Source organism: Notamacropus eugenii, chromosome 1 (genome assembly GCF_028372415.1).
Source record: "Notamacropus eugenii isolate mMacEug1 chromosome 1, mMacEug1.pri_v2, whole genome shotgun sequence".
NCBI classification, from domain to species: Eukaryota; Metazoa; Chordata; class Mammalia; order Diprotodontia; family Macropodidae; genus Notamacropus; species Notamacropus eugenii.
In genome coordinates, this window is record NC_092872.1 from 635,485,458 (window position 1) to 635,499,837 (window position 14,380).

The window sequence follows — 14,380 nt, forward strand, 5'->3', positions numbered from 1 at the left end:
TGTGCTAAATATTTCCTATTTGTCCTATATAGTTTGTACATATTCATTTGCTTCTTTTCTCCCTCATTGAATTGTGATCAGAGACTGTCTTTTGTAAATTTTTGTACAACCAGGTCTTAGTAGGTGCTTTATAAATGTTGATTGATTGATTAAGTAATAGTTTATAAGGGACAGGGGAAACTTTTCTAGCTGAGTGCCAAATCAAACATTCTTTCTACCATGCTGATTTTTGTGGATGTTAAATCATCTCAAAAATGAACTTTCTGGGGTGGAGCTGAGATGGCTGAGTAGAAGCAGCTTCCAAGCTAAGCTCTCCCAACATTCTCCTCCAAGCCATTTTAAAATAACATGTCAAATCAAATGAGACATTTTTCCAGCCCAAGATAACTTAGGAGGGTCGTAGGAGAGGTCTGTGACACAGGGTTGGGAGCTGACCCAGAAAACATGTGGTGGCAACACCACCAGTGAGCCTTGGAGGTAGCTGCGACAGCAGTAACAGCTTTGGGAGCTCTCACCTCAGAGATGGTAAGGGGATTCAACAGCTGGTCAAAAAGAAATTGCAGGAGACCCTGAGCTAACGCTGGACATGGGACTGGGTGCTATTTGGCAGCTCCATCACTGCCAAAATGGTGCCATGCAGTTCTAGGTCATAGTTCTAGGGCCAAGAGGAGCAGCTGCAGGGGAGCAGAACCTTTCCTGGTCAAAGACCAGGGCATATACCAGGAGAACAGTGACCACAACTCCCACGGTATAACATCACAGTATAACAAGCACTGAAAACCTACAGAATCCCCACCGCATGACTATCTTTGAAAACAGTAGCACAAAAAAAGCCTAAAGTTTGGAACATTGACACTCCACCATACTCTACCCCCACCCTAAGAACAGAGACCAGTGTAAACATAAAATTCAAAATCAAGAATAGGCAGGGAAAATGAGCAAATAACAAAAAAAGAACCTAGCCATAAAAAAAAAAGAAAAAAACTTACTGTGATGACAGAGAAGATTAAGACATAAACCCAGAATAAGGCAACAAGATGAAAATAGCTACAAGCAAAGCCTCAAAGAAAAATGCAAATTGGACATGGGCCCAGAATTCCTGGAAGAGCTAAAGAAAATGATAAGATGGATTGAGGAAAGGTTGGGTAAAAAAATGAGGGTTATGCAAGAAAACGATGAAAAGCGAATTAACAGCTTGGTAAAAGAAGCACATAAATATTGAAGAAAATAAAACCTTAAAAGAAAAGAATTGGACAAGTGGTAAAAGAGGCACAAAAATTTGCTGAAGAGAAGAACTCCTTAAAAAAATAGAATTGGCCAAATGAAAAAAGAAGTACAAAAGCTCACTAAAGAAAAATAGCTCCTTAAAAAGCAGTCGGGCAAGTAGAAATTAAGGACTCCGTGAGAAATAAAGAAATAATAAAATAAATGTCAAAAGAAGGAAAAAATAGAAGAAAAAAATGAAATAATCTCATTGGAAAAACAACTGACCAGGAAAATAGATCAAGGAGAGAGAGTATAAGAATTAATGGGCTTCCTGAGAGCAATGATCAGGAAAAGAGTCATGGCATCATATTTAAAGAAATTATCAGGGAAAACTGCCTAATACATTAGAACCAGAGGATAAAATAGAAATTGAAAGAATATACCAATCACTTCCTGAAAGAAGTCCCAAAATGAAAAATTCCAGGAAAATTCTAAACAAATTTCAGAGCTTCCAGGTCAGGGAGAAAATATTGTAAGGAATCAAAAGGAAACCATTTAAATAGGGTAGAGCCACAGTCAGGATTGCACAAGATTTAGCAACTTCCACATTAAAGGAGAAGAGGACAAAGGAGCTAGGAATACGACCAAGAATAACCTAACTAGCAAAACTGAGTATAATCCTACAGGGGAAAAAGTGGACTTAATTCAATAGAGGTCGTTCAGGCATTTCTGATGAAAATACCAGGGCTGAATAAAAAATCAGACATTCAAACACAAGTCAAGATAAAATGGTAAACATGAAAGTGAACCTTATGTATGTCTATATGGGAAGATGGTTCATGTAACTCATAAGAACTTTATCATTAATAGAATGGTTATGAGTCTAGACAGAGGCCATGGATATGAGTCAATTATATTGGGATGATCTCAAGAAAATAAATAAAGAGGTAAAATAAAAAAGGAATGCACTGAGAAGGGGGAAGGAAGAGAAAGAATGTGGAAAATTATCTCACATCTAAGGAAGAGTTTTATAGTGGAGGGGAAAATGGAGAAGTGGCAGGCAACGCTTGAACCTCACTCTCCTCAAAATTGTATGTTGTTTACAAGAGACACACTTGAAACAGAAAGATGCAGAGAAAGTTAAAATAAGTCATTGGAATAGAATCTGTCATGCTTTAGCTGAATTAAAAAAGGCAAGGGGTAGCTATCACAATCTCAGACAAAACAAAAGCAAAAATAGATCTAATTAAAAGAGGTAATCAGGGAAACTACATCTTGGTAGCTAAACATGTATGTATGATATAGCATCCAAATTCTTGAAGGAAAAGTTAAATCAGTTATAGGAGGGAAAAGACAGTAAAACTGTACTAGTGTAGGACTTCAGCTTTCCCCTCTCAGAGTTAGATAAAGCTAACCATAAAATAAATTTAAAAAGAAGTTAGAGAGATTAATAGAATTTTAGAAAAATTAGATATGATAGACCTTTAGAGAAAACTGAATAGGAATAAATGAGATTATACCTTTTGCTCGGCTTTACGTGACACCTCCACAAAAACTGACCATGTATTAGGGCATAAAAACCTCACAAACAAGTCCAAAAAAATAGAAATATTAGATGCACCCTTTTCAGGCCATAATGCAGTAAAAAATTATATTCAATAAAGGGCTATGGAAGCATAGATTAAACTTAATTGGAAACAAAAAAATCTAATACTAAAGAATAAAATTGTCAAAGAACAAATCACAGAAGCAATAAATAATTTCATTAAAGAGAATGACAGTAATGAGACAGCATACCAAAATTTGTGGGATGCAGCCAAAGCAGTACTTAGGGGAAAATTTATATTTCTAAACACATCAATAAAAAAGAGAAAGAACAAATCAGTTCATTGTATGTGCAGTTCAAAAACACTTTAAAAAGAACAAATTAAAGATCCCTAATTAAACACCAAGATAGAAATCCTCAAAAGCGAAGAAGTTACTAAAAATGAAAGTTCAAAACAAAACATGGGCTTGATTTTAAAAAAAATAGGTAAATGATTGCTGGATTTGATTTAGAAAAATATAGAAGAAAACCAAATTACCAGTAACAAAACGAAAAGGCTGAATGTACCACCAATGAAGGAGAAGTTTATGCAATTATTTGGAGCTCTTTTGACCAATTATATGCCACCGAAACTGACAATCCAAGTGAAATGGTCATGAGGAGTCAGACACTACTGAACAACAATAAGAAAACAAAATCATCAAAACAGTCTGGTAATGACTAAGAAATAAAGTGGTAGAATAGATTAAGTATACAACACATGGTAGTAATATTTTGATCTCATATTTGATAAATCCAAAGATCCAAGCTTTAGGGGCAAGAACTCATTATTTGATAAAAATTGCTGGAAAAACTGAAAAGCAGTTTGGCAGAAAGTAGGCATAGACTAATCTCACATTGCATACCAAGATAAGGTCCAAATGGGTCCATGATTTACACATAAAGGAAAATACAAGCAAATTAGGGGAGCATGGACGATTTTACCTATAAGATCTATGGATAAGATAAGAATCTGACCGGACGAGGTAGAGTCAAAGTTAGAAGGAAAGTAGGAAACTGTGGGGGGAGAGGTGGCTATTGCAAGTTCCTCTGGTAAATGCCAAGTTTCTCAAAAATGAGGCCAAGATTTATAAATAAGAGCCATTCCCCAATTGATAAATTGTCAAAGATTATGAAGTCAGTTCAGAAGAAGAAATCAAAGCTGTCAATAGTCATAAGAAAAAGATCCTCTAAATCACTAATGTTTTGAGAAATGCAAATTAAAACAACTTTGAAGTAACAACTTAACTATTGGACTGCTTTCTTGTTATTATTGTTTGTCCTTCATTCTCAAAGAAAGGATCATGACAGAAAAGGAAAATGACAAGTGCTGGAGGGGATATGGAAAAAATGGGGACACTGACTGTTGGTGGAGTTGTGAACTGATCCAGCTGTTCTGGAGAACAGTTTGGAACCATGTCCAAAAGGCTATAAAATTGCACAAATCCTTTGACCCACTTATATCACTACTACATCTGTATCTTAAAGAGATCAAAGAAAAAACTATATGCATGAAAATACTTAAAGCAACTCTTTTTGTGATGGCAAAGAATTAGAAATTGAACAGATATCCATCAGTTGGAGAGTGACTGAACAAGTAGTAGTATATGAGTATGACTGAATACTGTATTATTCTATAAGAAGTGACAAGTAGTATGGTTTCAGAGAAATCTGGAAGACCTATATGAATTGAGGCGGAGGGAAGCGAGTAGAACCAGGAGACCATTAGACACAGTAATATTGTAAAGATTATCAAGTGTAAAAGACTTAGCTACTCTGATCAGTACAGTGATCTATGACAATGTAAGGACTCATGATGAAAAATGCTATCCAACCTCCAGAGAGAACTGATTAACTCTGAGTGTAAATTGAAGCATAATTTTTTCACTTTATTTTTCTTGTATGTGTATGGGGTTTTTTTTTGGCAACATTGCTAATATGGAAATGTTTTGCATGGTTTCACATTTATAACTGATATATTGCTTGCCTTTTCATTGGGAGAGGTAGGTGCTGGAGGGAAAGATAGAATTTGGAACTCAAAATTTTAAAAAAGAATGTTCAGAGTAAATAATCATTTCCTTTTGAATAGAAACCCCCTCCCCCCCAAAATGAACTTTCTCTTGTTCTACTTAATTTCTTTCAACATTTTACTCACAGCATGTAGGCTTAAGTTTAAATGTGTTAAGTTAAACACCTCATGGTTCGTTAATGGGATGAGAATAAGGATGACATGATAGTCTCTGAAGTCCCTTCCCAGCCCCAAATTTGTGACCATGTAAACATTAAACTATACAGGGGTGTTTTTCCTGTATTAAAAACATCTTCCTTGTAGTGCATTGCATAGAACTTTTTGAACTATAGGCAGAATAAAGGTTTAATACAGTAACAGTATTGTGAATATAACAGTTCTTTCTGTGTCCCAGGCTACATGTCATACTAACACTGCTTTGAGGATGTGAATACAGTAAATTTAACTGAAAGAGAAATCTGTTATAACACATATTCATCAGACGTCCATTTAGTAGTCAATTCTTTATTAGTGAAGATATCATTTTGGCCCAGTATTTATATGTAGTACCTGGAGGTATAATACAAGGTGTTATTATTATTCCTAATAAAAGTTAGGCTTGTGGAATGTTAAAAAGAAGAATTTTTGGAGGAGGCTTTAATAGTAAATAAAAATTCCCTGTTAAGCTGACACTGTTCTATTATAAGGGCTATAGATTCTTAGTCAGGAAGCAGTAGGTTGGGAGTAACAGTAGTAGGGCTTTGAGGCTTTAACTTTTGGATACAGTGACCAAATGTTTTGGTTTGACTGGAAAAGTCTTGATTTTTGCAACTTGTGTTGAGTAAACAGGTATTTAGGGAATCCCTATCCTCGACTTCCTCACATATTTCTTACTGAAAAACTGGTTAGAGAATTTAATGTTCCTCGAATGGGATTCCAGACTCCAGGCATGGCTATTGTCAGAAGGATAAATGCAGTCACTGCAATATCTGTCTACTTAATCTCCATGGAATGGAACAGAACAATGCCCATTGTTACGCTTTGCAAATGCCTGACATTTGCTTTAGATGACAAGTAAAAAATAGTAAATAATGCCGCAGTCTAAAACTTGCCTTTAATGTTGTATGCAGTTTATCAGTTTTGATGATCTAATTCATTAAAATGGGATTCTGTATGTTTACATTTTTGTATGTTTCTGTATAGGTCATACATTCATTTTCTTATTAACAGGGCAATTTGTAGGAGCTTTTTGTTTTGTTTTGGTAAAGTAATGATTTTAAATTAGAATGTTGTACGTCTGTTTTCTAGGCAATGCTTATAATCAAGAAGAACGTGTTGTATGTGCTGGCTATGACAACGGAGATGTCAAACTATTTGATCTAAAAAATATGTCCTTAAGATGGGAAACAAATATCAAAAATGGGGTAATGTATATTCTGACTCTTGGTCATTTCACTGGACCTTTTTACAATCATCTTTTTACCATTGAGTTGGAAAAGGACACACATAAACCCCCTTAGCACAAAGGCCTAAGCCTTAAGTATGAATAATTCACACTCAGCCTTGAAGTCCCACAATTGCATGCCTTCAGTGGAGAATGCTCCACTTATGATTTTCCAAAGTTCATTTACTGTACAGATAAAGATACGGCTTTTCACCTACGTCCATACAGTGTAGCACAAAATATGTTGTAGTTCTTCTTAGAAAGAAAACTTGTTATAAGGAAAAGAGCCTTATGTACCAGCTCAAGAAGTAAAATGGATACTTTGCATTTTTTCTTGTTGGCTCCTAACTTTGAGAAAGCTTTGTTCAGTTCAAGAGTATTAACGGATTATTAATGATGACATCCTCATAAATATTTGTACTCTCAATTTTTAGGTTTGTAGTGTGGAGTTTGACAGGAAAGACATCAGTATGAATAAACTAGTAGCTACGTCGCTAGAAGGAAAGTTCCACGTTTTTGACATGAGAACTCAACATCCAACCAAAGGGTTTGCCTCTGTTTCAGAAAAGGTAGAGTATAAAGTAAATGTCTTTGTTAAGAATTGTTTTTTTTATTTTGATGGAAGAAGATAACTTCTCATTTAGGCCCTGAAATATCTTCTAGGACTTTTTGTAAAAGATATTTTAAGGCTTTACAAATAGCATATGGGCAGGTAGATTTCTCACATTCAGATGTAACCTTTAAACATTTATCTGGTACAAAAAACAGATATAGGAGGTGAGAAAGAGAGTGAAGAGTCAAAGACAACACCTAGGTTTGTGACTGGTAGGATGGTGGTGCCTTCGACAGCATTAGGAAAGTTAGGATTGATTTATAGGTATTTGCAAAGGTATTAAAAACTGCTAATGATCTCTCCATCGACCAATATTTTGTCCTTTTCATTGTTGTAACTAAAGTGAGTTTATTAATCCTTAGTACCATCCTACAAATCATGTTTTTCGTTTTGGAGTTTAGACAAATCATCTGGTATTAAAATGATGACAAAGCAAGAGAATTTAAGGTTAAAATCCACTCTATCTACTTTTTGCCAAGAAGAGGTTGTTCCTTTTTTGGGTATTTATTATATCAGGTAGGCAAAATTTTTTAATGTAATAATGATAATATAGCTTTCTATAGGGCTTTACAATTTTCACACTTTTCTTTCCTCACAGCAACCTCACAGCAGTCTAGTAGATATCTATTAGAAATGTTACTATCCATATTTTACAGATGAAGAATCTGGGAGTGAGAAAATCACTTCTAAACAAGGTTGAACGCAGGTCTTTTCAGATTCAGGGGACCCGGATTCAAATACTGGCTTTGCCACTTTACAACCTGTATGACTCTATGCAAGTCATTCATCCTCTCTGGCCTCAGTTTCCCCAGAAATGAGAAGCTGAACTAGATGACCATGCTGAACTTTTCCATCTCTCAGTCTGTCTGTTATTTTGTGAATTTGTTATATCATTAATCTAAACATCCTTTTGAAAATATTCTGTGTGGCAGTTATTGTCCTGTCATTCTCACCATTTTGGTCATCCTTCTCTTAGCTCCCAAGGTCTAAGGCATAATTAGGGTACTGGGTGAGAGGCCACTGCCCTCCCAAGGACTTAGCTGAATCCAAGGAACATCCTCCCCCAAATCCCTGCAGCATAACTGACCCGCTGGGAATGCAGAGAAGAGCTCTCAGTGGTCCCTGACCCACTGGAGCTCTCATTCTCTTCGTAATTGGAAGTAGCAGTAAGAAATTGCCTAATTATAGCACCTTCAGGAAGAAAACATTTCCCAGGAAAATCTAGGAAACTAGCAATGGAAGTTCAGGTGAGTTGAGCTTATGATTTTGACAAAAAAGGCAAGAAAAGATCTGAGTGATTTTGAGGAAGATGCTCAGGAAGGAAAGATGACAGTAATTGAAAGACGTGGAGAAGAAAGACCTTCTCCAGCCATTATTCATGGAGCAGGTGAAGGAGATATGGGTGTGAAGTTCAGAATATGTTGGAAGGATTTGGAGCTGATATTAACAAGGCTCTTCTTGCAAAGAGGAAGAGATTGGAAGTGTGTGCTAAGACTTCTCAACGCTGGTGTTCAGAAAATGGAGCATGTTTGGAAAACACCGCAAGAGCAGAGGCAAAAACTCAGCCATGAATCTAAGTGCCTGACATTTCAGCAGCGGGATGTGGATGTTCAGGAAGGTGAGGAACAGGAAGAAAAACGAACTCATCTGTTTGAACAACAGCAAAAGGTGTTTCAGCAAGCCAGAATAGTTCAGAGCCACAGACTAAGGTGATCCAGCAGCTCTATGAGTAATTCTTAAAGAATATGGAAGTCTTGGAGAAGAACCACAACAGCCTTTTCACAGATGCACAAAATGAACTTAGAAAAGAGATGGCCATGTTACAAAAGAGAATTAGGATGAATACTCAGCAGCAAGAAATGGCATGTTCACTCCATGTTATTGTGGTGATTCTTGGAAGAAAGAACTTAGACTTAAGTAATATGATACAGTTACAGTTGTTAGCTAAAGAAAATACAAGTATTTGCTGTGGCTTAAGAAAGCTAGTTTAAAGGTTATCTGTTATATAGCTTATCAGCGTAAGATCCTCTTTGTTTTATGTTGACTGAAAATGCCTGTGTGAATAGTAAATAGCAAGTTAAGATGTAATACTTTTAAAGTTCTTTGGTATTAGTGAATTTTTCCCCCAATAGCAGTTAAAAACTCATGGCTTCTAGCAATAAAGATTAAATTAAAATAAAAAAAATAAAATCCATTTAAACAGAAGTGAATAATTGCACTATAGAAAGTGGAAAAGGACATTTAATATCATAGCATCTTTATTTCTTTTTCTAAAATCTCCTTGAACTTCCCTCCTAAAAATAATAGAATGCTGTTACAATGAAATTCATTATTACATGAACTGAGGAACTGAGTAATTAAAATCACATCACCTGGATTGTAACCGTACTGGTATAAACTGTGTTGGTTCTGTGTCCTGATATCAGTGTTATAAAAAGGATTCCACAATAATTCCAGTTATCAAATGATCTTAGATTTAGAGGTAAAGGGTCTTTAGAGATGGTCTATTACAACCCCTTCGTTTAGAAAGGGATTAGAAAAGTGGGGACCAGGGGCAGCTATAAGGTGGTGAAGTGGAGAGAGCACTGATCCTAGAGTCAGGAGGACCCGAGTTCAAATTCAGTCTTAGACATGTACTAGCTCTGTGACCCTGGGCAAGTTACTTAACCCCAGTTGCCTCCATAAAAAAAGAAAGAAAAGAAAATTGGGGACCAGAAAGGTTAAATTACTTACCAAGAGTCACACAGGGTCCTCCAACTCAAAATTAGACTCTCGTTGCATCATGTGATTGCTACTTCATTTTCCTTTTCTCTTGATGGCTTTTAAAAAGAAGGATATGATTAAAAAGTTTTACCAAACCTCTGGTAGCCATTATAAAGAATAAAACAATTACTTTCCTAAAAACTGACTAGTTTTAATTTATGAAAATCTGTATTTGCTGAATTCCTTTTTTAAGTGTGTTCTTATTCATCATTTTAATTTGTAATCAGTGGTATGACTGATCCTTCTTAGGCTCATAAATCTACTGTGTGGCAAGTCCGGCACCTGCCACAAAACAGAGAGATCTTTATGACTGCTGGAGGTGCGGGGGCCCTTCATCTGTGGAAGTAGTAAGTCTGTTCTTAATACATATGATTTCTTCTGATTGGTTTGTGGTTCCCAACATAAGCTTGGTTTTTTTTTGTTTGTTTTAAATTGCCAGTGAGCTTTAAATAAAAACAAATTGAATTTTTTGTATTTATTCCTTTTGACGTAATTTGAAATTTCCTTTCACTGGGTTTTGTTTTAATAAAACTGTTTGTTTTATTACAAGAAAAATAAAGTTAAATATCCCGTATGGGGAGACTTTAAGGATATAGAATCATAGAAAATGGCATTTTTATTCTCTTCAGTTTAATTCATCAGCCTAGTAACCAGACTAATCAGTGTCCTTTGAATGAAGCCTTATAAGAACAAAGAGTTTAAACTGCTTCTGATGCCCTTAGTTAAGCAGAATAAACTTGGAAGAAGAAAGATCTTTTTTCCAAAATTTGACACAGGAAAAAAGAAAACTTGACAATTTAATGAGAAATGACAGGTATTTCAAAAATAAGCTTTGATTAGAAGTATAAGAAACTAAAGGTAGTTGTGAAAAACAGTGTGGCAGTTGGAAAGTACTTGTCAGAGTAATCAGGGTTAGACAGGGATAGAAATAAAACTAAAGTTGCCTCGGAATCACTTAGCCAGAAGATTAGATTCAGAAATAAATTCATTTGGGAAAAATAGTTGAGAACTGCAGTTGCTGTAGGTTGGAAGCTCAAACAGGAAGCCTCAGATGTGCTTGCTAAACGCCAGGCAGATTTACTAAAAAGTCCTACTTTTTATTTACTAAATTTCCTTTTTTTTATTTACTAAATTGTATTTAGTAAATTGCCCTCTTTTTTGGTCCTTCATCCCATGTCTTCTCTCACTGATGGGAGTCGGTTATATCTTTTCTTTGGTAAGTGTATGAACCATCCTAGATGGCTTGTAAAAGGAAGGAGAAGGAGGAATAAAAGTGAAGTGGAGAGAGAGAGAAAAGTCAGAAATTCATTCTGGAGAGCAGAGGCCAGAGCCTCTGAGCTAATGTTCCGTAAACCAGCCCGCATTATTTACATAGAAGAATAAGTCTAAAAGCCAAATAATTTTTCCCTCAAATTGAAACTAGAGTTACTGAAGGTTGTAAGTGTACAGATGACCACAGAAATGCTTGGGAAATGATCACTGGGTTTAAAAATATAAACTACACTTGATTAGAAATAAAAGAAGCTAAGCTAGTAATACCATATGCATATGTAGACTGGGGCTGTAAATCAGAATGTGTTAGAAAGAGGGATGGTAGGACTCTTGGGAAGACTTCATTGTAGCCAAGCCATGCATCTCTGGAGAGTCTGGTTACCTGCGTGGCTTTTATTGTGTCTTTGTTTAGGTGCCCGTGGGTTATATGAGTCCCTGGGCCAAATCCTGTGGATTGGGCTGTGCTATAAGCTCAGGTTTTAAGCACAGAGGCTTAAGCAGTTGCTGGGTAGTAATGATATTGTGTTATGAGATCCACCATTGTGGCATCCTTAACATCTTCTAAGCCCTTCCTTATTCCCTTTTCATATACCTGGGTCAGAAGTCACAAGACCCTTGCAATTAGTGGTGTATACTATATTCATGTGTGTGGTAGATACTGTGTATTTATATACACAGTCCAGACTGATTTTACTACTGTTGGATAGAAAACCCTTCCATTGATTTAGATCATGGGATCCTAGATTTAGAACTGGAAGCAACCTTAAAAGACCATCTAATCTATCTAACTCCCTCATTTTGCAGATAAAAAAAATGAGCCACAGAGATCTGCAACCTCCTTGTAACTTGTTGTTGCTCAGGTCACTGAGAGGGTCCGTGATTGGCATCAGAGGCATGGCTTTAATTCAGGTCTTGTTGCCTCTTATACTATGTTTATGTGTGTACATACACATACAACTATATACATATATATATCAAAAATACATGTACACATATGTTGTGTTGTATATATGTTCTATAAAATGTGTTTGTAAACATGTATTTGTACATATATTTAGAAATATGAAAATCTTTGATACCTGAATGTTTGATATAACTTAAAAGGTATTTCCCTTACAGATTTCTTTTCTCTATTTAATTATTTCAAGTTTGAATCCATCACCATTTATTCATCCCTACGTAAAGAATAGAATTATGGGACCTTGGGCCCCAAATTATGTTCCCCAATACACTGAGCTTGTTTGCCCTTGACCATTGATGTCTAACTGATGAGAATGGACTAAAATTAATGAGGCATATAAAAACGTTAATGGATGATGGGGTTTTTTTCATTTTTACGTGTTCTTTTAAATACTTAACAGCTGCAGCTCTTGCCAGCAGACATATAAGCAGAAGCTTTCCACTTAAACGATTTGTTCATCTGAATGTTTTGTTCCTTTTAATTAAAATGAGTGGTAGACAAAGCATTGAAGTTATTCCCCTCCCTCTTCTTGCTCCACTTTTGGTTTGCTGTGTGCCCCTTTATCACTCTGCCTCCACTAGCCTCTGTGAAACAGAGTGATAGTTGAAATACTCCTTTAAAAGATCCAAAGATTAATAAATTGGTATTGACTAATAATTGGTATTGACTAATAATTTTGAACACCCTAAATTATTTTTTCTCAATAACAGGTATTATTTAGAAGTTATTAAGTCTCAATTCCATGTTTTTGTCTGTAAAAACAAATAAAATACCTTTATAATCTTTTCAGAATTTTAACCTAACAATATTCTAAGTTCATACCCCTGGAAATTGTGAGCAGTTACACAAAGAAATTGAAATTGGGTCTCAAGAACCCTAGCATTCTAAAGGAATAGCAGATAGTAGTCTAGGGGTGTGGACATCAAGCTTGTGTCGTTGGAATCTCCTAGGAATAAATTCTCAGTTTGCAGGGTGGTGAGACAAGCCTCAGTGACTGTGTCAATTCTGTATTTCAGAATTACATTCCTATACATAGTGTACAGAAATAGCCTCTAGCTAACAGTCAGAGTAAGATGTGCATTTGAGAGATCAGCACGTTCATTAACATGTTTTATTAAAATCTCTTTTGGCAGAAGTAGAGGGATTATAATTAGTGCTCTGTTTCTCTATGTGTGTAGATGCAAGCACTGAACTCAACATGTTTTCAATTCTTATTTTTCATCTCTTTGGTTTTCTTTTCAGTGAATACCCTGCTCACCGTTCAAAGAAAGACTCCGAGGGCGTGGAGATGGGAGTAGCAGGTTCAGTAAGTCTGCTACAGAATGTAACCCTGTCAACGCAGCCCATTTCCAGCCTGGATTGGAGCCCAGACAAGAGGGGTCTCTGTGTCTGCAGTGCATTTGATCAGACAGTGAGAGTGCTCATTGTTACAAAGCTCAATAAAGTTTGACCCAAGAACCTTGGACCTGTGAACTTCCAGGGAAACATCTTAGAGTTTAAGACGTCTGTGTAAAAGGATGATGGTTCTGTTGTGATCCACTGCCACTGAACAGAGCTGAGGTTGGCTGGTACAGAAAATATAAACAGACATGAAATGTGGCCTGGGGGTTGGGCATGTGGAATGCAAAGGGCTGTGCTCTTTTCACCCGACTTGAGTGTTGGCTTGCCTACTGCAGAGCATTGGACTGGTGGGTTGATGAGTTGCTTCTAGAACAAAGAACAAAGAAATGTATTTTTAAAATTTCCAACAAAACATCTCTATTTTTTATAATTTTGCCTCTATTAAATGTGTAATACATCTCCAAAGTTCCAAGATTTTCTTTTACAACTGTATTTCACTGTGATGTATACATTATTGTAGCAGAAATCATTTATTCTGTTTAAAAGAATCTGCTTTGACGATTACTATGAATTAACCTTAGTAAAGATGTTCGCTCTGTGGCATTTCAGTGTCAGGTTCTTTGCAGGATATTATTTGGTATTTATTTTATTTACATAAACTCAGAGCAGGTCAGTAAATCTTTTCTCACCAATATTGCTCATGAAATATACTATAAAATATTAGAATTAGCAAGTCACTTTTAACAATTTAATAAAATTACTCTTACTCTTGAAAGAGAAGTTAAATTATGTTTGTAAGACTTTTTCATTGTTTATCATGATCATTTGTGGTTATTAGAGATGTACGAGATTTGGGGGTTTAAGTAGCCTCTTGACATTTGGCAAAGCTTTTTTTTTAATGTATTTTATATGTAAATAAACTTCCAGTATCTAAAATCTAAAGGAGACTTTATGTTGAGTGTCCCCCCTAATAAATAAGGGGCAAAGGTAGTTATCAGATATGCTGTCAGGAGCCAAGCAGTAAGAAATGCTACTTGGAATCAGAAAAAGATTTAAAAAGTATATAAGAACTCAAAAACAGCTTGTTATCCTATAGCTACTTGATGTCAGGGAAATCCATTCTCTACATTTTGTTACGCTCCTGGTGAAGCGCTCTCTCCACCAACACAGATCAGCACCTTTAGAGC

The 14,380-nt window shown here is 35.8% G+C and overlaps 1 protein-coding gene and 1 pseudogene across 1 annotated transcript in view; both read left to right on the top strand.

Moving 5' to 3' along the window:
- DNAAF10 (dynein axonemal assembly factor 10) overlaps positions 1-14,135 on the top strand; it is a 36,655-nt gene extending 22,520 nt beyond the window's left edge. Inside the window, exons 5-8 of the mRNA XM_072635373.1 lie at positions 6,108-6,223; positions 6,678-6,812; positions 9,869-9,966; positions 13,095-14,135. Of these exons, the coding sequence (XP_072491474.1) occupies positions 6,108-6,223; positions 6,678-6,812; positions 9,869-9,966; positions 13,095-13,302 (557 nt within the window). The 3' untranslated portion in view covers positions 13,303-14,135. The remainder of the gene's footprint in view (positions 1-6,107; positions 6,224-6,677; positions 6,813-9,868; positions 9,967-13,094) is intronic.
- LOC140529875 (synaptonemal complex protein 3-like) lies at positions 6,948-8,974 on the top strand (annotated as a pseudogene).
- Positions 14,136-14,380: the final 245 nt, after the last annotated feature.